Genomic DNA, 27,686 nt, shown 5'->3' with positions numbered 1-27,686 from the left:
TCTCTGTCTCTGGCTTTAAAAACCAGTCAGAATGGAGAAGCTGAGCACATGAAAGCGAGCACTCGTAGTGCCAGCCTTGGGAGAAGACAGGAGAAAATGGAATCTAACACGTGTGGGGAAGGGTAGGCATCCAGTGGGAGGAGGCCATTGTTGCAGGAGAGGACAGGGAATGTCAAGATGCAGGTACACACCTGTAAGGTAGAGTTCCTGTCTGATGGCTTCTATTTTTATCTGTAAAGTAGGAGGTGAGAGCATCTGCTGAGAGGGAGGGAGAAGCAGGTGGCCTATCAGTTTTCTATTGTATAACAAAGCACCCTAAAATGTAGTAGCTTAAAACAACAAGCACGAATTACCTCACACAGTTTCTGAGGGTCAGGAATCCAGGAACAGCTTAGCTGGGTTCTGGCACAAGGCTCTCTCCTGGGGTTGCACTCAGGTTCTGGACTGGGGCTCTCCTCTCTCAGCACTTGACTGAGGCTTGGAGGATCCTCCCCATCTCACTCACATGGCCTTTAGCCAGAGGCCTTTCTCCAGGGGACCTCCTCGTGGGGCAGCTCACAGCATAACTTTCCCCAGAGGGAGCGAGCTGAGAGAGCATGAAGATGAAAGCTGATGTGCCTTTTATAACCTAATCTCAGAAGTGACTGTCATCCCTTCCTCCACATTGTATTGGTCACACTGATGGCTGCTGGTACAGTGTATACAGGGACTATGAAGGTGTGAATACTAGGGGACCCTCTTGGAGGCTGGCTCCCACAGGTGATCGGAGTTTTGAGGAGAGGGTTTGGAAATAGACGTAGAGAGCGTGGGCAAGTGAGTGAGTGAGTTGACTGAAGAAATGCAGTAGAATTGCCAAGCAGTACTAAGGATGCTTTTGAGTTTGAGGAATAGGTGTGAACAGCAGAATTGGTCTGCCCTGCGGTACTACTTTGTCCAGGAGTACTTGGCTGGAAGCATGGAGAAGAGAGAGAGATGGGTCTTTCGAGGTTTGGGGTTTAGTCATGTGAGTGCTGTGAAAACCCAGAGAGGGACGGATGAGTATAGGGTACCAGGAAGAGTGTTACTAAGATGTGGCTGAGAAAGGAAGTGAGGAAGGGAGAGGACTGGTTGTTTGAGGGAAGAGTTGAAGGTTCTTTGGATGGGAGGTCCCAGGGAGATGGAGGTGGGGGAGCGATCCAAGGGGGATAGATAAACATGAGACATGGAAGCAGAGAGTGTGATTAGAGAGGGGGATATTTGAATTAGTAGTTTCCAAAAGAAATATTTTTAAAAACTACTTCAGAATGAAGTTTCTGCCAAAGAGAGTACCAGGAATATTTTTAAAATTACAACTCTAAGTAGGAACTCTATTAGAAAATAAGGTATTACTGAAATGCCATCCTGTTGTGTTTTAGTCTTCTGGGAATGAACTTCAGGCAAAAAAAGAGAAAACCCTATTAATAAGAGAAGAACCCTAGATGAAGACTCCCATGAGATCAGTCCCTTTGTATCCCGTTAGTCTTTGAGAAACTTTGGAGCTGTCAACTGGCTTGATCTACTATACTTATCCAGAAATGAGGCTAAATATTCTCTATATGTTTCCGAGTCTGTGAGGAATTCAGGTACCTCAATGCAAAAGCCTACCAGGAATATTGACTTTTACCAGGACAGAGTTGTCCTCTTGCCAGCTCTATTAGTTAGGATATAGGCTTAATGCTATGTGACAATGACCCAAATTAACCAAGATTTAAACAAGATAGAAGTTTCTTTCTTTCTTGTGTCAAAGTCTGAACTAGTGTGGCAGCTCAGGGACCCAAGCAGCCTTCTTGCAACCATCCTTCAGGAGTTGCCCTTATTCTTAGGGGCCAGCATGGCTCTCCCCTGTGTCTGCCAATTCCCTTTAAGGACATGATCCAGAATAGCCACACATCACTTCCACTTAACATCCATTGGGTTACACATACCTGCAGGAGAAGCTGGGAATTCTGTTCTTTATCTAGGTGACTGTGTATGCAGATGAAAATTGGAGGTGAAAGTGAGGAGGGTCTGCTGCGAGAGAGGAAGGGAGGGATACATATTGGGGATGTAACTAGCAGTCACTGCCACATTGGCCCAAGTGTTTTGTTGTTCTTTTTTTTTCCTTTTCTTTCTTTTCTTAGGGAATCACTATATTTGATAACCTTTGCATTCTAGACTAGTTTTAGAAATAAAGAAAAATTGTGAAGATGATACAGAAAGTTCTCCTATACCCCACAGCCAGGTTCCCCTGTTATTAACTTCTCACATTAGCATTGGTACACACATCACAATTAATGAACCAGTATTGACACATTATCATTACCTGAAGCTTGTCCTTCACGCAGATTCTCAAGAGCTTTTCCCTAATGGCCTTTTTCTAGTCTAAAATCCCATCCAAGATGCCACAGTTCATTTAGTTGTCATGCCTCCTTAGGTCCCAGTTGACTGTGACAGTTTCAGACTTCTTTTTGATGGTCCTTGATAGTTTTGTTTTTTTTTTTTTTAAGATTTTTATTTATTTGACAGATCACAAGTAGGCACAGAGGCAGGCAGGGAGAGAGAGGAGGAGGAGGCAGGCTCCCTGCTGAGCAGAGAGCCCGATGTGAGGCTCGATCCCAGGACCCTGGGATCATGACCTGAGCCGAAGGCAGAGGCTTTAACCACTGAGCCACCCAGGCGCCCCGGTCCTTGATAGTTTTGAAGGGCTGCTACAGAATGTGTCACGACTAGAATTCCTGATGTGCTCCCCATGATTAGACTGGGGTTGTGCATTATTTAGGAGGAAGACGCAGAAGTAAGATGCCATTCTCATCACATTATATCAAGGGCATATACTCATTAGCATGTGAATAATGTTGGTATTAGCATTCATCACTTGACCGAGATAGTGTTTATCAGGTTGCACCACTGTAAAGTCATTCATTTTTTTTCCCCTTTCTCTATTGTCCCACTTGGAAGGGAGTCACCATCCACAGCAGGGAGTTAGGTTCCACTTTCTCAAGGACAGAGTATCTACAAAATTATTTAGAATTCTTTGCATGGAGGACTTATCTATTCTTCTCCATTTGTTATTTTATTTTCATTTATATCAGTATGGACTCATATGGACTCACTGAAATTTATTTTATACTTCGGGTTATAATACATTACTACATTTAAAAATCTTGTTGTCCAAACTGTTCCAGCTTTGGCCATCAGGAGCTCGTTCAGTGGGTACTTTGTTCCTTTGGCACACTCCCATCGTTGTGTGTTTCGAAATTTTTTCTGAGCACTGCCTTACTTTCTAGGGAAGATGCTTCATGCTCATCTTGTGTATTTTCTGTTCCAACGTCAAATCAGCCATTTTCCCAAGGATCTCTGGTTTCTTTTATTGGGGAATGGTATTAGAAACCAAGATCTGAGCTATAAGTGTGTTCAGTGTTACTGGGGTGTCCTGGCTTCTAGGCACCCTCAGCTGACACTGGAAGGAAAGATGTACGTATGTACTAACTCCTGTATGTACATATACCTCTATGTATGTATGTAATCATCCATATCTCTTTTAATCTAAGCATAAGTTCATACTGATGTCTCTAACTCTAATCCATTACCACACTCATCATCCTGGCCTCCTCCTCTTGATGATCCATGAATTCCCATTCCAATAGTGAGAAATCTGGCTCCCACTGTACACCATCCCATTCCCTTAATTGTTCCAGCATACGTAGGAGCATCAGAATCGTTACCCAGTACTCCCATGGGAAGCAACTTGACCAACAAGCCCATGATGCCTTTGTGCAGTTCCTTGTGCCTTTAGTCTTACAGACTCTGTCCACTTCCAAAGTTTCTCGGGTCAACACTCTTTACTCCACCTAGTTTGTTTTTTCTCCTCCCCCAGCTTCCCCTGCCTTGTCTTGTTTTGTGTCTTAAATGCTCCTTTTTATCCCTTTCAGAAAATGGGGTGGAGACTGTATCATAAAATTGTAATTGCAAAGCAGGAGTCTCTACACAGCTAAGTGGGCAAAAAGACGAGGATTGGTTTTTAGTTAAAACCAGTCTGCATTCCCATTAAGACTTCCTTTTGAAGCAGTGGGGATATGGTAGACTTGGAGGAACACACCTGGGCCAGTAGGAAAATCAATGGTAGGAGGGGTTAGAGCTGCCCGTGTGTTTGCTCTGAGGAAGCAAGGGCAATTTTAGCCAGTATTACTCTCCCTCCCACCAACACTGACTTAAATTAAGATGACTTAACCTATTACATTAATAATCTTACAGTTATACCAAAGAAGATCAGCTTTTAAAAATGTTTCTATTCATCTAATGAATTTCCTGTATGTTAGAGCTGTCCAATTTGGTACCAGTTAGCCATATGTAATTATTTAAATTTAAGTTAATTTAAATGAAATAAAGTTTAGTTCCTCATCACACAAGTCACATTCAGACACTCACCTTGTTGGGGGCAGATACAGAATATTTTTTGTCATGGCAGAAAGTTCTATTAGACAGCGCTCTGTTAGCAAAAGCAAAAGACCGTTAAGAGACTGAACTTTTTTTTTTAAGATTTTATTTATTTGAGAGAGAGAGCGTGGGGTTGGGGTTGGAGGGACATGCACAGGACTCAGTCTCATGACCCAGAGATCATGACCTGAGCCAAAAATCCAGAGATGCTTAACTGACCGAGCCACCCAGGCACCCCGGAGACTAAGCTGCTGAAGATAGCCTTTCCCCGTCTTGAGTGTGTAGTCTAGTTAATATTAATAGTAAAATGAAATTAGCCTTAACCTATTAATTTTAGATTGCTATTTTCTTGGGAAGAGCTGCTAATATTTACCCCTTGTCCCTCTTACTTAATTTGGGTAGAAGAAGTAAGATTGGATCAAATTTTCAGCACATGATGATGTTTGCTGGTAAGTTGGAACTTTCCCTCTTGGCCCATTCCACGGAACCACTCACAACACATATGCTAGCTTGATTTTAAACAGGAATGATGTGCTAGTAATATGACTCCCTTAAACATTGAAGTTGCAAACTCCAGTAGAAAATTCTTTTTATAGTGTCCCATTCCCTTCTGTCAGAATTTTTTTCTGGTTTCAAATTCCTGGTTCAGAAATATGTCACATGTTGTAGAGAAGGTAACGATTCATGTATTTTCACACAGAAACCTGTATGTGAGGGTTTATGGCAGTCGTAGTCATAATTGCCAAAACCTGGAAACAGCCCAGTGGGTGAACCAGTAGGCGAACCGTAGGATGTCCATGAGGCCGTGGGGTGCTCCTTAGCACTGGAGTGCCCAACTGGGGATACGTACATGCCTGAGAGGTGTTGCACTGCATGAGAAAGAAGCCAGTCTCAAAGGGTTCCATTCTCAAAAAGACAAAAGCACAGTGGTGGAGAACAGCTCAGGGGTTTGGCAGGGTGACAGAGAGGTGGGACTAGAAAGATGTAGTACCAAGGATGTAGTACCAAAGATGTAGTACCAAGGACACATGCCTCTAGCCACTGTCCACACTCGTGGGACTGTACGCCCAAAAAGAGTGGATGTCACTGCGTGTAAGTTTCAAAATAAAATTCAAAATACTGCTAAAGGGTCAGCGCATGTCAGGATCCTCTACTCATTCTCTGTATCTGTATATATTTTTGTGCATTAGTATATATTACGTATTTGTTCACATGCTTCTGAGTTCTTAGAATGTGCCTTACTTCTCTGAGTTTCTGAAGCTCACGTTAGTAGTGAGTTACTGAAGAAAGCCTCTTTCGTTCCCTTCCAGGCCTCCGTGGCGCGATGGCATTTGCCTTGGCCATTCGCGATACTGCCACTTACGCACGGCAAATGATGTTCAGCACCACACTTCTGATCGTGTTTTTTACCGTGTGGGTATTTGGCGGTGGCACCACTGCCATGCTTTCATGCTTGCATATAAGGTAGGTAGTGCCTGGGAAGCTCATTTTCCTATTAAATTCTAATTTAGGGGGTTTTTTTCTTTCCATTATGAGAAAAGTTTAAGCTTTGACAAATGTATAATGTTTTATTCTTTCCTTTTAAAATTATGTACCCTGTAGTACAGAGAAAATCGGAAATGTGCAAAAGAAAGTTAAAAACCGTTGTTTACACTTCAAGGGATGTCCGTCCAGATCTCTTGCTATGCGTTAACATGTATTTTTAACAGAAAGGGGCAACACTGCAGGTATTCTTGTAAAGCGATTTGTAAATGTAATTACAGCGTGGGCATTTATGTTAGGAAGTATATTTACATCAGAACTTCATGGCTGCATACACCGTAATTTATGTAACCAAATCCCTGTCTTTGGGTTTTTGCATTATTTCTAGGATTTTTCTGTTACCATTACCATTTGAGGATTTTGCTCTTAAGTGTTACCATTAACAGCATGAGCATACATAAATGTACACACCACTGTGCACTCGTTCGACTATTTCCTTAGGATCCATTCCTAGGAATGGCATTGCTTGGTCAGAGGATATGCCTATATTTAAGGCTTTTCATCCATATCACCTGATCAGATCGAAAATGTTTCTTCTCATCTGCAGCATATGAGACAGTCCAGTTTATTCCAATCCTAATCAGATAACTAGACGTTATCCTTCTCTCTCAACTTTATGATCAGCACTGTCTCTAACCTGACAGTCCAAGGCCAAGATTGCAAGGTCTTAGTGTTAAATTCATACTAGTTAATGTATTCAGTTGGAAAGCTCCCTGTCTCTCAGGAGTACTGCATTGTTTCCATGGATACAACAGCCTGTGTTGCTAAAGCTTTTGTAGATTTTAGTTCTGTGTTTGGCTGAAACTTCATAGACCTTCTGCTGAGCCTCTAGAATGTGTAGGGTTCATTAGAGAAAACAGTATTTATGTTTTATAGAATCTGTTCTCTACTTTTTCCATTCTATTATGCCTTTCCCTTAAACATTCTAGAGACCAGCCGGCCCTAAATCACACTTTGAATGTTATTATTGTCTTTATTTCTTTTTACTTTTCAAACTCCTTTCTTACCATTTCTGTGCTATTATTGTATATAATTGCAAATAATGTTCTTCTAATCCAGATCATTACTTCAGGGAGGACCTGGCATTCGTTGAGCACCTACTATGTGCTGGGCATTGGGCTAAGTACATTTCATGTATTCATCTAATCACAATAGCTCTATTTTACAAGTGAGGAAATAGTGGCTTTAAAAGTTTCTAAGTTGTTCAAGGTCATACAGAGAAGTCACAGACAGAGGAGCCTCGGGTCTCACCTCATTTCTTGTAGACCGTGCTGCATCAAGAAATGAAGGTGTTCACTTCTGGAAGGATTAAACTCCTTTCTTGCCTTAAGAGCTTGTAAATGAAGATTCGTCCTTATTCTACTGAGAAGAACAAAAGTCCATATAAGATAATTTATGAAAAGTAATGCTCTTCGGTAGAGTCTCAGCATTTCCTTGGACTCAGTTCTCTTTCCTAACCACTCTCCACACAAAATACCCATGCCTACCACCGCCCCCTGAAAAAAAACCCCACCTAGAGTTGAGTCCTCCTCACCAGATTTGCAAGCCCTTCGGCGCCATCTTGCCTGTCCTGGAGCATAGTTTGGCACTTAACTTACATGTATTGCCTTACCATCTTAGGTTAGTTCTTACTCTGCTTGGTTGGGGGTTTTTTGGCCTCTTTGTGAGCAGGGGCTGGATTTTAAGTTTCCTTTCCCTCCCCCCAGATTTGTCTAGTACAATTTGAAGCTGAGAAGTCCTTAAAGTTTAAGATTCATGCAGACCGAGTTTTGACTTTGAGTTCTTGCTCCTTCATTCTCCAATTCTGTGGTCTTGGGCAAGTTCTTAACTCTTCTTACGCCTCAGGTTCCTCATTTGTAACATGTGGGTGATAGTACCTGCCTCCTTGAGGGTTGCTGTAAGGATTCAGTGAGCTAATGTCTGTAGAGCTCTTGGTACAGCATTTCCAATGTGCCTTTTATTCATTGATTTTATTAATACCAATTGATCGCCAGCCACGTGCCAAGCACTATTTTAGGCCCTGACTTAGTGGTTCTCAGTGGAGGGCTGCAATTTGGCAATGTCTGGAGACATTTTTGATTGTCACAAAGAGACGGGGCTGCTCCTGGCATCTGGTTGGCAGAGGCCAAGGATGCCTTTAAACATCCTATAGGGCACAGAGCGGCACCCCCGCAGCAAAGAATTGTCTGGACCAAAATATCAGTAATGCAAAGCGTAAAAGACCCTGCTCTGGAGGGATACAGTGGTAGCAGTAATATAGAAAAGTCTACACTTTAGTAAGAGAACACAGACAAGAAGCCAGCAAACAAATGTATGGAGAAAACAGTTTAGTGCTGTGATGACAAACACAGTACTGTGAGAGTGACTGGGGATAGAGTGACTTTTATATGCAGAGGTCAGGTAAGGTCTCTCTGAGGTTCCACTGGAGCTCAGTCTAACTTAATGACAGGAGATTATGAGTTAAACAGTGAGCAGGAAGAAGAATGGTCCAGGCAGTAGGGAAAAGAAGTGCAAAGGCCCTGAGGCAAGAGCAAACTTTGCCTGTTTAGTAAACTGAGAAAAAAAAAAAAAAAAAGCCCGCATAGCTGGAATATAGTGATTGAAGGGTAGGCAGGAGCTGAGATGGGCAAGATCCTACAGAGCAAGGGTTGGCAAATGTGTCCTGTAAAGGGCCAGATAGTAAATATTCTAGGCTTTGCTGGCCGTATGGTCTCTGTCTCAACTACTCAACTCTAGCGTGAAAGCAGCCATAGACAGTGAGTAAATCCATTGGATTGGCTGTGTTCCAGCAAAACAGGAGGCATACCGGATGGGGCCTGTGGGCCGTAGTTTGGGGAGCTCTGCTATTTGGCCTTGTAGGGTGTGGGGAGTTTAGATTTTAAAATCCAATTGGAAATCTTTTAGGATTTTAAAGCAAGGGAGTGACATGATCTCTTGGACCATATGAAAGGATTGCTCCAGCTGTTGTGCAGACAAAGGCTCCTCAGTGAGCTAGAGCCAGCCAGCCAGCTCTTCCTGCATCCTTTCACGTAGCTTGTGACAGTCACACTTGGCTCCCTGGCATTTCCCGCACAGACTTGGCACTTCTCGGTCTCCGAGCCTTTGCTCATACTGTTTCCTCTGCCTGGACTTCTCCTTCACCGCCCCCCCGCCCCAGGAAATAGCACAGCTCAGACGCCTCCTCCCTTTGCCCTGTTCTCTCGGACCCCCTCTTCCCTTTGCTTAACATGGGCATGGCTGTTACAGCACTTCTGTCGGCCAATCTTGTAATGGCCGAAGAGCAACTGTCCAGTGAGGGTGAGATGAGGCATCAGATGCTTTAAAACTCTCTAGCTACATTTCTCATTTAATCCTTGCATCAACTCTGTGTGGTGGATATGGTCCCCATTTTCCAGGTATAAAATTGGGGCTCATCAGGCTGCATAGCCAAGTTCACCCAGCTAGAAAGGAGCTGAGGCCAGACTGGAGCCCAGCCTTCCCCAGTGGCAAAGCCCCTGGGGATTGCACTCTAGTTGTGTCTGTGCCCCCCGCTAGTCTGTGAGCTCCTTGAGGGCGGGCGCTGTGTCTCATTCATGTCTATGCCCTGTGCCTAGCACAGTGCCTGGCAGATAATAATTGCTCTATAAATGTTTATTACACTGAACTGGCTTCCAGTAACGTTCCATCTGAGTATTACAAATGTGCTATCGCCAAGACCACTAGATGTCACTTTAGATGCACAAATGTGTCTGGAGTTTAATATGGCTAAGAAGGTATTAAACAGCTTCTGGCCATTTAACAAAGTCAAGATGAGCCTTTTGAATTATGAATCTGGTCACGGCCATCTGTTTTCAAGCACTTGACCATGATTCACTTGCCTTCCAGATGAGGTCTTGCATCATTTTCCTCCCTTTGGTGTATTCATATTCTGGGATGCTACTGCTACAGCTACTCACACTGCTATTTTTTTTGTGTTGTCTGTAGTAGTGACCTTAATCGATAAACATTTGAGCACCTATTGTGTATCAGGTACTGTGCTAGACTCTGGGGCTACAGAGATGAATTGAGACATGGCCTTTACCCTCAAGGAGCTCACAGTCTATTTGGGGAGACTGACAGGTAAATAATTATACTCTACTGTACTAAGTATTATTATGGAGGAATCTAGAAAGTGCTGTAGAAGGACAGAGGAAAGAATGGTTCCAGCTGCAGGGGTCTCAGAATGGTTCTTTTAGAGCTTACCAAGAGTAGGAAACACATGAGGGACAGTGCATTTCAGATAGAGGGCAAAGGCACAGAGGCTCGGGAGAGTATGGGTCTGGGGACAGGTGTAGGTGGGGATGGCTAATACAGGGTATATAGAAGAGAATGAGGGAAAATGAGGGTGGAAAGCTAGTTTGGAGTGGCAGGGGTCACTAGTCTTAGAGTCCTCGGTGCCACCCAAAGGGCTTTCGGCTTGGCCCTCTGGGTTATAAGCCACCCTCAAAGTCTTTTGCCAAGGGAATGACCCAGTGAGTTCTGTACTTTAGACAGCTAACTCGAGGGGGTATCCTGGCAGCCAGACAACCTTACAGCCAATTGCGACAGACCTCATGAGTCACAGTGAGGCCTGAGCTTGAGCTGTTGGAATCGAAAGGAGAGAAGATGTGAGAAACAGGGTAGAGAAAGAACAGACAGAGTTGGTGGGAGCTGCTGTTGCGAGAGAGGAGTCCAAGAGAGTTTCCTAATGAAGCTGTTCCCTGGGATACGGAAAGCAGGAATTTTAAGCAGATGAAAGATAATTATGAAGAAGCCGGCTAATATCTGTCCATTAGCCTGTGAAAACAACTGTAACTGGGCCCTCTCTTCAGTCATCATAACAGAATGTTGCCATGAGAGCTGAGAGGTCCGCAAACATGCAGCTCCCTCCTGGAACTGCGCCATGCCGGCCTTGTGTTTGGAACTACCCAGTGGTTCCTATCCAGCCTCCAGTGCCCTGGCATTCAGTGAAGAGAATGTTATTTTTCTGAAACTGGTAAGTGGGATTGCAGGAAGAGGAATCATTAGTAGACCCTGCCTGCCTCGGGATCCAAGCTGTTGCTAAGGAAAGTGGCAGGAGCCAAAAATCTACATCAACAACCAGAGAGAAGGAAGAAAAGATTCACCATTCCATAGCTTGCGTGTTGGGGAAAGTAGCGGCCTGACACGGCGCACAGGGGACTAGACCTCGTTTTGGCCTCCGGATCTCATTTGCCTTTTGTGTTTCTCCTTTAGGGTTGGTGTTGATTCCGACCAAGAGCACTTGGTAAATATGCATTTATGTTGTCTCTAGCGTTCCTGTCGAACGTGCAGCCGCTCAAAAAGGAAAGGGCCTACCGTACACTTCATGCCACTGTTATTTAGACTCTGTCCTGTTTGCACCAGTTTTTAACTGACATCATTCCTGGCTTTTCTCACTGCTTGATAGGGACAAAACCAAATTTTAGACAACATATGGTTATCAGAGGTGACAGGTCTCCTGTCTGTGGGCCGGCCTGGGTTTGGCCATGGAGTGAAACAGTCCCTTAAGCACTCCTAGTTTTCAAGTGGTGGCTCTGGCACATGGAGCCTTTTTCCACTCTGGTTTGCGCATGAAGGCTTGTCTCTGATGTCAGCTCCACTCCAGCTGCTCTTCCTGTGTAACTCTCAAATTGGATGACCAGCAGCTGCCCTTGAGAACCACCTAGAAGCTTTGCGGTCTTTAGCCAGTCTTCCCTGGCTGGTCAGGAGAATGTACTTTCTTGCCCCTCGCCTCTACCTTGGCCAAGTCTCCTTGCTTAATTTTAGGTGTCTTTTTTTCACTTGTTCCTCTGAACCTGACCCTGGTAGGTGCCTTCTCTAGACTGGCCACCCATTTCTGGTGTTTTCCATCTGCTTTTTCATGGTTTCTGAGCACCACTGAATACGTGACTCCATCCTAGACATTAGATGGTAAATCACAGAAATAATGTTTTGAAAGATGGAAAGTCTCTCTTCCAAAACACATTCCTATTCCTGTCTGAAACAAGTGGTGGTCTATTTGTCTTCTGGGTGTGGTTAAAAAAAAATTCTCAGATTCATTTCCTAAATGCTAATTTTGTTAGCTGTTGAGTGACGAGTGTGTATGTAATACAGTAAGTACTTGCCTCTTTTGTGGTCCAAACCAGACTAGTTTAGTTTCATGGGCTTGAAATACTTGTGCAAACCAGGCTGGACAAATCCCCATGATGCCGAGCTGCTGGGGTAGTTTCTAAGGGGTAGTAGTTCCTCAGGCCTCCACCCCCGTGTCCCAACAAGAATAAAATATCATACGATTCACCAGACCAGCGCTTGGTCATGGTCCACGTAAGTCTCCCCCTGCTATGTCTCCTCACAGAGGAGAGATGGGAAAAAGAAAACCAGGTAGGTGAGTACCACCTGTGAGATACAGAAAAAAAAAAAAAACATTTTTCCTTGCCCTCAAAACCCTGTGGGTGTCTTGCTTTGTTGCATCATGTAGTCAGTATTCTGAGTGTCCACCAGGAAGCAGAGAGGAATGTGTTAGGAAGCACGGAGTATGTGGGGGTTAGGGGTATAGGTGTTTATATAGTAAGGGGATCATGAGATTTATAGACCCATTGCTCTTCAAAACACAGAGACATACAAACCTTTGTGTACCAGTGTGAATGGAAGTGCAGGTGTTTTTCAGCTCCTGTAAACCCATGCAGTGTTCTCAAACATTCTTACTTTGTGTATGTTTGGATACATGTTGAGAGAAAGATTTACTTATTTATTTTGAAGATCAGGAAAGACAGGAAGGAACCAAAACCCAGAATCTAAACTCTGTGTCCTTTAGAAAGCCTGGGACCATGGAACATCCATGCTAGAAAGGGCCTTTGAGATTCTGCACCCCTCACGCTGTGGACACAAAGAAATCCAGGCTCAGAGAGGGGAAGGGACATGTCCAACTAGTTCATGTCAGAGCTGACATGAACCAGATCACCTAACTGCCCCACTGCTGACTGTTCCGCATTACAAATAAGGACCCAGTTTGTTTTTGGAAGCTATTTTAGAAGAGGCCTGCTTGCTTTGTTAGTTTTCCCTTCTAGCCAGTCAGGCTTACCATGGAATTTTTCTGCTTGCTTTCATTTTGCTAGTGTTCTAAGAACATAGCATCTTTGCAGAAGCCCCTTACTTTTGGGACCCATAACAACTCCCAAAGATAGGGATGTCGATATGATGTTTTCTGTTAAGATGCAATTCACATTGTGGGTGTAAGTCTTGCAGATTTAAGGGTGAATTATCACACATTGATTTTTTAAATGACAGTCGACTCACAAATCAGCAGGCAGCCTGAGTAATAGAGGTATTCAGAAAAACATTTCAGTTCCGTATTCCAAAGCTGCAGTATACAAGCTATTAAATGTCTAATGCTACCTGTGATAGAGGGTATCTTGTGTTGAAGTAGGCTATATTTCCAAGTCTAAAAAGAAATCATTCTAAATAAATGTGTTTTTTTTTTAATCTTGGTATATGGATTGATTTCTTTATTATCTGTTTGCAGGGTATCCCTGAAAATGAGAGAAGAACCACCAAAGCCGAGAGTGCCTGGCTTTTCCGGATATGGTACAACTTTGACCATAAGTATCCTTAACTGAGGGGAGAAATGGTAGTGTGAACATGGGCAGTTACAACTTAATGGGATGGCTGTTTTGACTATTCCCTTCCATAAGTGGAATACAAAACCTGCCTTTGGTCTTCCTTTTCCCCTTCAGTGTGGTGGTGGAGAAGGTTATGAGAGACAATCCCCACAAATGAATCCCTCTGAAAACCCATGACACCAGCAGGGAGCGGTTAGTGCAGAAGGTAGCTGTGTGATCGGCCTCAGGAGCCCTTATGGGAGACTTTATGGAGCAGTTGTTGTCTTTTACCTAATTTAGTGAATCTTGCAAAATGTTATTTGCCAGTCCTTGTCAGTGCACTAGGGTCAAAGCGGAAAGGCTGCCTCAGGGAAAAGCGTGCAGATGAGATGAAAACAGAGTCATATTAGATACCGTGGTAGCCAGTGGTGGGTCTGCTTTCCCTGACCTGTCAGGAGACTGGAAGATTCGCCTATCCACTCAAGGTGCCAGTGTTTCATTGTTTACCAATCTCTGTCTTCTATTATAACTGTCTTCCTCATAGCACTGCTTTGGGTTGTGTTATGTTCTATAACCTGTTTAAATCATGCCTTTCAGAAAATACTTTATCCCTTACTATTTATTAAAATCAATTTCTTAGGGGCACCTGGGTGGCTCAGTGGGTTAAGCGTCTGCCTTCAGCTCAGGTCATGGTGCCAGGGTCCTGGGATTGAGTCTGCCATTGAGCTCCCTGCTCAGCGGGAAGCCTGCTTCCCCCTTTCCCTCTGCCCCTGCTTGTGCATGAGCATGCTGTCTCGTGTAGTCTCTCTCTCTCTGTGTCAAATACATAAAATCTTTTTTAAAAAATCAATTTCTTATTTGAAAATTGAACTGGGAAAAGGGAGCATGCAGTTCTTTTAGGCTGAGGCTTATTAGTAAATGAATCAAAACCCGGTCTCTGTTCCACCAAAGCCAGTTTGGGACAACCACGTAAAAAATGTTTCCCTTGCTTTCGACTTGCTGATGAAAGCTTTGTGTATTTAAGAAAAATGCACTTGGCACTTATCATTAGAAGCTACTACTTACTATATTCCATTTGCTAGATTTTTACAATCACTTTTTGCAAGTACTCAAAATGAAATTACTCTATGGAAATAAGAACACAAGCATATCTGTGGTATTAAGCCTCCCAGTAGGGAGAGAGATTCTGCCTCTTTAAAATTGTTTAATGATTATGTCATTACTTCTGGCTCCATTATCAGCATTTTGGGTATAAGCCACTCCCATATCTCTTGGGGCTTTTTCTTCCCTCTGATTTAACAAAAATTGTTTAATGTTTCCTGCATAAAATGTTTTGCACATTTTCTGCATAATACATGTACGAAACAACTAAATAATCCTGATGTAGAGAAAGGGCAGAATAATAGCTTATTTTTCTGTATATTTTTATAGAAGCAAACACCAAGATTTGATGCAGTACTGCTAGACTAAGACACAGTAATTTTTTTTTTTTTTGAGAGAGAGAGAGAGCTAGGGCAGGGAGGGAACGGGGGGCAGGAGGAGAGGGAGAGAGAGAATCTTAAGCAGCCTCCATGCCCAGCACAGAGCCTGATGTGGGGCTCAGTCTCACGACCTGAGATCATAACCTGAGCTAAAACCCAGAGTCAGGCGCTTAGCCAACTGAGCCACCCAGGTGCCCCCAAACCCAGTAATTTTAATACCTAGTGCCCTAGTAGAATTAATTATTCATCATTCTGGATCTCAGGTCCTTTGGGTAGCCAGATTGTTATAATTGAGATACAACTGAAATAATATACCCAAATCTTAAGCTTGCGACCTGTGTATATAGCTGTGTGCTTGCTACCCTTGTAAAGATACATAGAACATCTCCAGCATCCCCGAAGCTGCGCGTGTTCTCTTACAGTCAGTAGTGCCTTTCCTGCCTCTCCTCCCCCGACAAAGGGCATCACTGTTCTGCTTGCTGGCAACATGGATTAGTTTTACCTGGTTTTGATCTCCATATAAATGGGATCATGTATCGCGTATTATTTTATGTCTTACTTTTTTCACTTAGCAACATGTAATTTGTCCATATCATTGCCGATACCAGTAATTCGTTCTTTTTCATTGCCGTGTGGTGCTCCAAAGTGCAAATATATTACAGGTTTGTTGGTTTGTTTGTTTCCAACCATTCTACTGTTTGGTAGACATTTGGGTTGTTCCCAGCTTTTGGCTATTACGAACAAAGTTAAAAGTCCACATATGCATCTCTTAGTGACCCTCGGCACTCATTTCTCTTGGGTATATACCTAGGGGAAAAACTTCGAGCAAGTGTATTGTTCGGCTTTCATAGATACTGCCAACCAGTTTTCCAGAGTGGTCATAACCAACTTACATTCCTACCAGCAACTTCAGGGAGTCCCCCTTGTTCCCGATCTCCACCAAAACTTGATATTTAATCAATCTTTTAAATTGTAGCCATTTCCATGGATACCTAGTGATACCAGATGTGGTGTAATTTGCATTTCTCTGATGGCCAGTGAGATCAAGCATTCCTTCATATGTTTATTGGCTATTTGGACTTCATTTTTAATGAAGTGTGTTTAGTTCTGTTTAGTTCCTTTGCCCATTGTTTAATTGATTTGTCTTACCTTTTTCGTATTGACTTGTAGTTCTTTCTATGTTCCTGAATTGGGTTCTCTGTTGGTTGTATGTACTATGAATATCTTCCCCCAGTCTTTAGCTCACCTTTTCATTTTCTTAATCCTGTCTTTTTTTTTTTATTTGAGAGAGAGAATGAGAGAGAGAGCACGAGAGGAGAGAGAACAGTGGGAGAAACACTCTCTGGCGATCAGAGAGCCCCATGTGGGACTCGATCCCAGACTCCAGGATCATGACCTGAGCAGAGGGCAGTTGTTTAACCAACTGAGCCACCCAGGAGACCCTTAATCCTGTCTTGTAAGGAATAGAAATTCTTCATTTTAATGAGGTTTATCTTACTTGTCTTTTCTTTTGGTGCTTTTGTGTCTTGATAATGCTTTTATATTTCATATCCCAAGATCCTATGTTTTCTCCTAAAGTGTAATTGTTTTAGCTATCACACTGAAGTTTTTGACCCACCACAAAATAATTTTTGTGTATGGTGTGAGGTATGGGTCAACACCTACTTTTTTCCCATATGAGTATACAATTAACCCCACACCATTTATTGAAAATGCCGTCCTTAACCCACTGAATTGGAATGGAGCCTTTGTTGTAAATCACTTGGCCATATGAGTGGAGGTCTGTTTCTGGACTTTCTTCTCTCTTTGTCTTTTTTTTTTCTTCACATCAATACCACACTCTATTAATGATTGTACTTTGTAATAAATCCTGCTGTCTGATAGGGGAAGTTCTGTAGGTTTGTTATTTCTTAGTATTGCCTTAGCTATTCTAGGTTCATTGCATCTTCATCTAAATTTTGGAAACAGCTTGCCACTTTCCACACACACACACACGCACACATACTCTCACTAACTCATCCATTCACCAAAAAAAAACCCTGCTGGTAATTCTCTTGGGTTTGTATTAAATCAGTGGATGAATTTGGAGAGAACAGACGTCTTAACAGTATCGAGTCTCCCAATCTAATAACACAGTATAGCCTTCCATTTCTTTAGATCTTTAATTTCTCTCATTAATGTTTTATAGTTTTCATTGACCAGTCTTGCATATCTTTTATCGTATTTACTATCCCTAAGTATTTGATGCTGTTGTAAAAGGTACTTATTTTCTACTTGTTTGCTCTTAATATATAGATCTATAATGGGGTTTTTATATATTGACCTTGTATCCAGTAGTCTTGTCACGATCACTGATTATTAGCGAATAGTTCTTTTGTATTTACTGCTCATAAAATCAAGTGAAAAATAATGTGTCTTTTTTTCTTTTCGAACACCTTATTTTTTTTTTTAATGTCTTATTACACTGGCTGGTCCTCTCCAGTACAATGTTGAGTATAAGTGACAATAGTGGACATTTTTGTCTTATCCTGACCTCAGGAGGAAAATTTTCAATATTTCATCATTTAGTATGATGTTAACTATAGGTTGTTGAGATAGCTTTTGTCAGGTTAAGGATATCCTCTTCTATTTCTAGACTCCTGAGAGATTTTAGCATGAACAGGCAGTGAATATTATCAGATGCTCTTTCTGCATCAGTTGAGGTGATTGTGTATTTAATTTGTTCTCCTTTGATCTGTCATTGTGCTGTTTTCATTGACTGAATATTAAACCAGTCTTGCACGGTTAGAACAAATCCCACTTGGTTGTGATACACCATCCCTTCTGTGTGTCACTAGATTCAGTTTACTGATATTTTGTGTCTGATTTTTGTGTCTGTTTTTGGGAGTGATACTGGTTTGTGGGTTTTTTTTGTCATTGTTGTAATGTCCTTGTCAAGTGACTATAGCAAGATAATGCTGGTTTGATGACATGAATGGGGAAGAATGTTTCTCTTTTTCTGTTTTCTGGAGGATTTGTATGTTTTCTTCCTTAAGTGCTGGGAAGACTATACCAGTGAAGTCACCTGGGCCTGGAGTATTTTCTCTGAGGAGGGTTTTCATTTCTTTAATAGATACAGGATGAGTCCTCATTTTTTTAAAAAGATTTTATTTATTTATTTGACAGAGAGAGATCACAAGTAGGCATGGGGCAGGCAGAGACAGGGAGGAAGTATAGGGGCAGGCAGAGAGAGGGAGGAGGCAGGCTCCCCGCTGAGCAGAGATTCCCGATGCGGGGCTTGATCCCAGGACCCTGAGATCATGACCTGAGCCGAAGGCCGAGGCTTAACCCACCGAGCCACCCAGACGCCCCTAGTCCTCATTTTTTTTAAAAAAAGGTTTTATTTATTTGAGAGAGAGTAGGTGTGTGTGCAAGCAGGGGCAGAGGAAGAGGCAGAGAATCTCAAGCAGACTCTGTGCTGAGTGTGAGGCCCAGCACAGGACTCAATCCCATGACCCCAAGATCACCACTTGACGTGAAACCAAGAGTTGGACGCTTAACCAACTGAGTCACCACCCAGGTGCCCCAGGACTATTCCTCATTTTTAACTGAGAACAACCTTGGGTTGTGACTTCAGAAAGTGGGGAATATGTATATGTGTCTTTCTCCCATTGTCTCTACTTTTTCTTATGATTCCCTCTTGTTTTCTTCTGAGTATCATACCTGTTATCGTGTCTGTTTTTATTTTTTGGAAAATAAATGAACACTGAAATAAGGGTCTGCGATAGAGGAACTCATGATGCATAATTTTTTAAACGTTTTTAGAATTGAATTTCCTTTGATACGAAGTTTCAGCTCATTCAAGATACCAACTGAATTCACAATAGATGATTAAAACCATTTTTGTTACTAAGTTCTGCGACTGGAAAATTTCATCTTTTTTCTGACTCTTCCCACTCTTTACTTTCTACCATATCTCCTTCAGTGCTAAACTGAGAGTGATTCTGTCTTCCCTTTGGGTTTAGTAAAAGCAAAACGGCAATATGACACAGTAGACATGGTGCAGGACTTGGAATCCAACCAGTTTGGGTTCGTGTATGGAAATGACCCACCTATGTGGTCACTTGCTTCATTGTGTGACTCTTAGGTGGGTCATTCCTTTCCCTGAGCTCAGTTCCCTGAGCCTCAGTTTCCATTTCTGTGAAATAGAGATGGTAGCAAAATCTCGCTTTGCTGACTCACTGGCACGATGTGGCCACAAAATGAGGCAGCACACGTGAAAGCCCTCCGCTGCCCTCGGAAGCAGTAGGTACGCCGTGAGGGTGGTGGTGAGCACACGACTTGTTTGGAGTTCGGGAGGAAAGGGGCGTGGCTCTTCCTTAACCCAGGGTGCAGCTATCTGAAGCCCCTGCTGACACACAGTGGACCTCCTCTCACTACAACACTCCCTGCCTGCTGCGGGCCTGTCGCCAGATGCCTGACCAGCCCCCAAGCTTATGAAGTAAGTTGCTTTTATCCAAAACCTAAGTTCTTCATGAAGTTAAATTTTTCTGCTCTGTGGATACATCACTGGTTCGGTTTTGCTTCACCGGCCTTTAAGGTATAAAATCCATGAGAGGGAATATAAGCCTATTTTGCCCGGCCAGAAAATGCATATGGATCCATATAGAAATCTAGAGATACAATTTCACGGTCTTTGAAACCTCATTTGAAAAGAGATCTAGTGTATTGCCTCACTTACTGTCAGCGATTTTAGTAAATAATTCTATTTCCACACTGGTTTTCATTTATTTACAGTATGTGGCCCAAGCTCAGTATTGAATGTGTTATGTTTTCATCTATGAATTAGAGAGGTCACAGTCATGTTGAGAGGATTAATAAAATCATTTTTGATATCCCTAAAGCACAACAGATGGTCTTTTACTTCAAACCCACCACATTTGGACATCAGGGAGAGTTTATCTACCAGTGTTCCACATTGCTCGGTGGCAAGAGCATATCTAGATAGAACCTAGAGTCCATATTTTTTCCCTTAGCTGCCAACATGAGATTGGTGATTCAGCATGCGTCAGAACACAGAAAGAAATGACAAATGCTGACAGCCTTTACTTTAAAATATGAACATCTTATTTTTCAAGTTCTTTTTTAAAAAAAACCTTTGCTTCCAACCCAACCCTTCCAAAATCATCTGTGGCATCAGATACAGGGCTCAGATTAAGCCCACCACCTGGGCTGGTCTGATGGAACAGCTTGAGTAGAGCAACAAGGCCATGGCGAAGCAGTGTAGACAGGCACCGTGTGGTTCCCTACGCCCTCCTCTGGGGTATGTTAGAGCAGAGCCCACAGAGAAGGGACGGGCAGAGGAGTCTTAGTAGAGGTGGCACCTACAGGGTGGGATGCCCTACAGCTCTGTGGGACGTTGAGTCCATGCAGCTTCCTGACAGATTAGGCCCGGGGGTGTGGGGAGCACCCGTGTTATCTTGTCTCTCCCTCCCACATGGCCCAGGCTCTCCATGTCAAGCAGCCTCCCTGTCCTCTGTGCCCTGTCAGCCTACGAGGCCGCAGAGGGGCAGCCAGCTTTGTCAGCTCGGTCAGTGAGCCTCAGCTCTTGGATTCCAGAGACCCACTCACGGTCACCGAAAGCCAAGAGTTCCACAACTACGCATCCTGCGGACTATAGCAAAATACAACATTGTCATTCTCCTTTCCTAGGGCAGCCGTAACAAAGTACCACAGACTGAATGGCTCAACAGAAATGTGTTGTCTCATAGTTCTGGAGGCTCGAAGTCTGAGGTCTAAGTGTGGGCAGGGTTGGTCCCTTCTGAGGGCCATAAGGCTCAGTCTGCTCCGGGCCTCTCCCTAGCTTCTGATGGTTTGCTGCCAGTCTTTGGTGTTGCTTTAGATGAGTTATATAGATTGCTATCTTCATCTTCACATGACACTCTGTGTGTATGTGTCCCCCCAAATTTCCCCTTTTTTTTTAAGGACACCCACCAGTCATACTGGATCAGGGCCCACACTAATGACCTCATCTTAACTTGATCATCTGCAAAGACCCTATTTCTATATGAGGTCACATTCACAGGTACTGGTGGTTGGGATTTTAGCATCTTTGGGGGGATAGCATATAACCTGTAATAACCATAAAACTTAATTTTTAATGTTTTTTCATTTGTTAATTAATTAAACAACACCTACTTTTTTAATTATTAAAGTTAACTCTACTTGTGGCCAGCTATTCAAACAGCATGGAATGTACAAAGTGAAAAATCAGTTTGCTCCTTCTCCCACCTACATCCCCCCAGAAACGGTCTTTATTAATGATTTATTGTGTATACTTCCTAATACACAGGAAGTACGTTACTTACATGTGTATATATAGCTTTACACAAACTTAGACAAATTTACATGTGTAGCTTTCTTACTGTTTTATACAAGTGAGATCACAATTGCATTGTCCTGCTAGTTGCATTTTCACTTAGTGATATGTCGTGGCTACCTTTCCATGACTACACGAGACCCATTATCTTCTCTTTATTCATGGCTGCCTAGTGTGGCTAGACCAGCATTGATTTAATCAGTCTCCTATGGATAGACCTTTAAGTTGTTTCCTCTCCTTTTTTGTCTCTACAAACCATGTTTATAGTAAATATTCTTGTACCTATGAATTTATCCAAGTATATAAAGGTATATAAAATAGATTTTAAGGGTTAAATTGCTGAGTCAAAATGCATATATGCATTCTAAAATTTGATAGCTATTGCCCCAAACCTCACACTCAACACAGTCCCTTAAAGGTGCTGAAGAGCCCTTGCTGGTGCAAAGGCATCCCCGAGCTTTTTTGTTGAATATCACTCAGTGAGGTGACAGACCCTGGTGGGCCTTCATGTCATACTCTATAGAGCAGGAGGGCCTTATGGTTGGTTAGTAGAATGGGTTTGTTTGGTTTTTAATTCACATGGCTTTGAGTGTTTAGGCAAATATTTAGCAACAGCAAATTAAAACTATTTTAAATTGGTGTTTAACAGTCTCCTCAGTCTGACTCTCTCAGACAAATTTAAGATTTTTAAACACATACAGCTCAGGAGAGACAGATGTCCGCTGTTCGTATCAGCTCTGCTTCCCTCAAGAAATATTAGTCACAGATTTTTTTTTTGTCAGATCCATAGGAGTGTTTAGAATGATTCTTATGCTTTATATTAGAAAAGGATGACTTTCTGATTTTTAAAAGTAATATGTACTCAATATAATAAAATTTCAGTACAAAAACATAAGAAAATAAAAATCACTAGCAATTTTATCATGCAGAGCTAAAGATCATCATTTTGTTGACTACCCTTCCAAAGTTTTCTACGCATATATAACATTCTTTTATTTACCAAAATGGCATTATGTGTGTGTGTGTGTGTTTGATTTTTCCCCTTTTGTAGAACTTTATTTAATTCTACATTTTTGGCCACAAAGTCTCCATGAGAACCAGAAGCTTATTGAGCTGGGAGACAAGTGTACAGTGAGGTTTCAACACATTATATCTCTAGGCATTGTTCATACTGAAGTAAAAGCTTCATTTCCATAAATCCACTCATCCACTCAGTGATCCATTGACCTTACATTTGGAGAATACCCTCTGTGTGCCCCCAGGCCGTCTGGTGGTTGGACTCGAGCGTAGAAGGGGCTCAGAAGCTAGTGTGGGCTGAGAGCAGACCAGTGCGTGTGCAGCTGTGGTACAAGGGTAAAGGGCACTACAGGGCCAGGGCTAAGTGCCGGACACTGGGAGAGAGCACAGGAGGCACACCTAAGCCAGCTTTGCAAGATCAAGGAAGACTTCCAGCAGGAAGGGACTTTCTTTTAAGCCAAGACCTCAGTGATAAGCAGGCTCTAGTCACAGGACGGACGGCGGGGGAGACAGAAGGTAAGGGAAAGCATGAGTGATTTGGGTACGTGTCAGCAGTTCAAATGGCAGGCACACAGTGGGGCAGCTGGCATGGGTGAGGCAGATGCCAGGGCGGGATGGGGTGGGGGGATGGTGAAACGCCACATCCCGAGTCACGAGGTGTCTTTAAGCCAAGGTGAGGACTGTGGGCTTTATCCTGAAGGCAGCAGACTAGTCCTGAAGGGTTTTAATGCGAATCCTCGAAAAATTCTTCTATTGGAAATGTTTCTTGAGTCAGTCACATAGCAATTCTTAAGACTTATTTTATTTGCATTTAGAACCAGGAGCAATTGAAAGACGATGACTCCGATCTTATTCTCAATGATGGCGATATTAGTTTGACGTATGGGGATTCCACTGTGAACACCGAATCGGGAGCGTCTGGTGCCCCTAGGAGGTTTATGGGAAACAGTTCTGAAGATGCCTTGGATCGGGAGCTTGCGTTTGGGGACCACGAACTGGTCATTCGGGGAACACGCCTGGTTCTTCCTATGGATGATTCTGAGCCCCCATTAAATTTGTTAGATAATACAAGACACAGTCCAGCCTAAGCTTACTAATACTCACCTAGTGATTTGTAAAATTTGCACATGTGATTGTGAAGAAATTTGTACTACCTAAAAAGTCCCAGTGCATGTCTCTGAATGTTTAAGCTATATAAATGCTCTTTATATGGCATCGAGAGAATATAAATATCCTGTACAAGGCAGATTGTGAACAAACTATTCTTTTATGTTTCATTGGCTGCACTATGTAGATTGGATCTGTTTTAGAAAAAAGTTATTTTCACAGTGATGTTGTGTGTTCCGTTAGCTTTACGTCTCAGTTAAAGTACACAAAGTGACAGATTTACTCTTTCTTACACTTACCTGATACTTAACCAGAGTACCAAGTTCTTGTGCCGTGAATTAATTTTGTTTCGTGGGAGGGGAGGGAGAGGAAAGAGGGAGTGTTATCTCTGGGAAAGCCCAGGGACGGAGAGGTTCCTCTGTTGGGAAACTTGTGTTCATTGCTACTGCCTTGGTCGTGACCTTTGTCTTTCCTTTTTCTCCGGTGGCCTGTTGTGGCATTAGAGGCTGATGGTGTTCGGATCTTGTCCCGTTGGGAGTTGGGAGTGAAGTGGGAGGGGCTCTTCCCCCCACCCTTGCTATGAAAGAACAGATTCATTAACTATAGCACACTGGTATTCAGAAAAGAAGGGCTACAAATGACACCCAAGACTGTGTTGTTTTTCTCCCAGACCAAGACCATAGGAAGGAGTCGTATCATCCTGCCAGGTTAGCCAAAGTACGGGTGTACATGGCACAGGGCAGGTGGTTTGCATTGGTGGGGGCCGGGGCGGAGCGTGGGAGCGGAGTCCAGAGAAGTGGGGGGTGCTTCGGAGAGCTCTCTTCCCAGATATGTAAATATTCCATACCAGATAAGTTTAAATAAGAAACTCAGTGCTGCTTACTTTTGGATTATATACTTTATCTGTATAGCAAGCTTTGTGGTCAGATGTTTTTATATCGATTTAAATCGCTGCTCTTTAGCAGCCAAACAGGAGCAAAATGTAAAATTTTTGAACTTTACTGTGTCTCATTGTCATTCGTTAGTCTGTAGTTGATGTTTAAAGTTAATTTATGACTCCCATGATCGTTCCACACTACATCAAGGTCAGTCGGGGAGAAGCGCACCGCTTTGGAACTCATCATAAGGGCAGTGTTCCTTTACGTGCTCCGGCTAGACTAGTCTTCCTCTCCATGTTACTTTTTAATATGAAATACCGAAGCTGCCATGTGGGTGTGTGTGGGTGTGGGTTTGTTTTTTCTTTTACAGTTTTCAAGGAAGAGTACATAGCAACTTCCCATTTCCTATTCAGAGAATGAAAGTAGATCTATTTTGTAATGCTGAGAAATCCTACAGGTGCAGTGAATGCTTCAAAGGGGGATACGTTCTGATGTGGATCCTGACCTGTTGTTCATGTTTCGGAAGACAAATGGAAACTTTTGTGGGTCTTCCCCCCCCCCCCCCCCCCGCCTCGGGTCTGAGTAGCATTGCCTTAAATCTTAACCCAATTCATAAACTGATATGTTTACATGATGTTCAAATTTCCCAGCAAAAGATGTCTTTCCAAACAAAATATGCACTTATTCTCCCCAAGGTGTCTGTACTGTTGCGAACACTCTGAGATTTTAAGGGAATTCTACTGTCGGACTCTTGAGCGGCAGCTCTAACTGTTGGCATAGCCATTTGTTACGTAGTGGTAGCGACTTTCCTGCTATGCAGGAGCCCCGTGACGTGTGCATTCGAGAGGACGTGCGCCTCTTCATACAGTCTCTCATTTCTTGTTAATGTGTGTTTGAGGGGCTTTGAACTTCAGCGTCATTCACCCACGAAGTTATTCAAGTTGTGAAAGGTCATACACGAAATTAACAACTACCTTTTTTATTCTGTCAGTTTACTGAGCTCACTTTAGGAAAATGGCTGTAAATACTTAGCATGACCCAGTCAGTAACTCGTCTCTTTCAGCATGCATCAGACTTTTTCTTAGGGAAACCGATACAGCTTGAGTCAACTAAATCTGCCTTCGTACTTTATCAAAGGGGAACCAAGGCTGCTGTGCTTATATCAGCATCTGGAAGCTTCTCCTCTCCTCTAATCTGTGTGCACATCTCCAAGCAAAGAAGAACCAACAAACTGTGCTCATATACCCGTCGGTTTTTGACACCTGAGTGAACTCGAATGAAGGACAGTCTGAGTTACCATCACGCACAAAGGAGAGCTGCTCTCGGACTTAACTGTTTTGTTCTTTGTGAACCCTGCGCGTTTGAGTGACTCAAACATTGCATCTTTCAAAGTTATTTTGTAAGGTTCCTTGGCAATTTATCCTCGTCGTCCGTGTTTGGCAATGTGCTGTTAAAGAAATAGACTTAATCTGTATGTATTTTTTCATTTTCCCTTGGGGTACTTGGACAGATGTTATAGTGGTTTCTTTTAGGAAAATCTGTCATTAAAAAAAATTATAGCCTTGCAAATAACCACTCACCGTATTTGAGTCACAGTTTATTCTAGTGAGAAGTAAAGAGTGCTGACTTCATTTATTTTTCTACCTATACACCTACTGGGAAAGCGGGGAAGATTGATGTTTAAAAAAAGAGCAGACAGGAACCTACCAGAACGTAACGTGTGGGGCTGCCAACCAAGGGGCTTACGTGTAAGGCTGGACATGTTTGCTTGTGGTCACAATTGGACCATTTAAGAAATAAGACTCAAAGCACTCAAATTCCGTCACACTGATTTGTAGCCTGTTAGCTCGGTAATGGATAATGTCACGAAAATGTCAGTTCCGTGATGTGGCGAGAGTAGATTCTGTGTCCTGTTAGGTAGAAAAGCCATTCCAAGTTTAGTTGAAAGCACGCTCATGCAAACAGCCCTTTCCCCAGTTAGATCTTTCTTTGTGTACCTGAGCAGTTTTATAGTTTAGGGTTTGCTCACAGCAACTTTGTCTAGTAAAGGCACCAACCACACTAGCACTCTGTTTTGTTGCCAGCTTTCTTATTCATGGTCCAGTGAGAGAGGCAGGTGGTGGGCCTACACACCCCTCTTTTCTTGAATAAGCCATGTTTTCTAATTCACAGATCAAATCTGACATTCGATCTGAGTAAGTACATTGTTAACCTGGCTCAACGCAGGAGTGTAAAGAGATGAAGGGTAGGGACGCCTGGTGGGCTCAGTCGGTGGAGTGTGCGACCCTTCATCTCAGGGTCATGAGTTCGAGCCCCATGTTGGGAGCATTGTTTTCTTGAGTTCACTTAAGTTACTTAAGCTTAGTTTCTTCAACTTAAGTTTATTTAACAAAAAGAGATAAAAGTACAGATGTTTTAACTCCATCAGGCAGTCCTTGATAGGAGGCACCCCACACAGATGATGCAGTGTATGAGGCTTAGAATAAATTGGAAATGATAGCAATACTAATTCCCATTTTTTGAGCCCCTCTTGGATACAGGCTGTGTGTATACATGGTCTTCTTGAAGAGCTACATTTTAATGTAATCCAAATCATGCAGTGGGAGTACGTTCTGTTCATTTCACAGACGTGGAAGGTAAGGTGCAGGGAGGTCGTCACCCTGCTAGTTAGTGACAGAGCGAGGACTCAAATCCAGGCTTGATCCAAAGTCTAGATTGTTAGCCACTCCTCTAGTGGCTCCAGTGGCGGTCTGCGGGCTAATCCATCTTGAGAACTAGAAGGAGACTGCAGAAAATTGCAGGCTTCCATTCCGCTGCCCACCACCTGCTTGACATGAGGCCAGGGAAAGGCATGAAGTCTCAGCTCTGTCCCTCCATTCGCTGCACTGTTGGCTGCCAAACACAAGTTTGCCCGATTGGGAAGTTTCTTGAATTCTTGGTGAAGTGCCCTCCTGTGTCCATAAGCAAGGCAGCCTGGCTAGCACCATGCCTCCCCACTCTGCCTTCCACCATTTTCACCAAGGGGGGCCATCTTTTGTGGCAGAGCGTGTGGTCCTAAAGAGTGGCTCTGTGCCTACATAGCGTAGTGTAGTAGAAAAATTCCAGGCTTTGGAGTTACACAGATCTGGTTTCAAACCCAGGCTCCACTGTTACACAATGTCAGCTGGTTACTTGACTTTGCTGAGCCTTTCTGCTTCCTTAGCTATAAAGTGAATTCATTCAAGAAATATTTGAGAGCTTACTTTGTGCCACACACAGTGGCTATAGTGCAGAC

The 27,686-nt window shown here is 43.0% G+C and overlaps 1 protein-coding gene across 4 annotated transcripts in view; it reads left to right on the top strand.

The window, feature by feature from the left end:
- Positions 1–25,987, top strand: part of SLC9A6 (solute carrier family 9 member A6) — a 52,766-nt gene extending 26,779 nt beyond the window's left edge. For 3 of the 4 annotated variants that reach the window (XM_047715235.1, XM_047715234.1, XM_047715236.1), the window contains 6 exons: positions 4,772–4,883; positions 5,745–5,898; positions 11,209–11,239; positions 13,496–13,575; positions 19,427–19,532; positions 23,243–25,987. In XM_047715235.1, the coding sequence (XP_047571191.1) occupies positions 4,772–4,883; positions 5,745–5,898; positions 11,209–11,239; positions 13,496–13,575; positions 19,427–19,532; positions 23,243–23,515 (756 nt within the window). In that variant the 3' untranslated portion in view covers positions 23,516–25,987. Of the gene's footprint in view, positions 1–4,771; positions 4,884–5,744; positions 5,899–9,984; positions 10,075–11,208; positions 11,240–13,495; positions 13,576–19,426; positions 19,533–23,242 lie in introns of all 4 variants that reach the window. The other variant, XM_047715237.1, reaches the window with a different exon arrangement.
- The last annotated feature ends 1,699 nt before the right edge of the window (positions 25,988–27,686 follow it).

The sequence above is a fragment of the Lutra lutra genome, chromosome X (assembly GCF_902655055.1).
Source record: "Lutra lutra chromosome X, mLutLut1.2, whole genome shotgun sequence".
NCBI classification, from domain to species: domain Eukaryota; kingdom Metazoa; phylum Chordata; class Mammalia; order Carnivora; family Mustelidae; genus Lutra; species Lutra lutra.
This window is presented reverse-complemented; position numbering and strand designations above follow the sequence as displayed.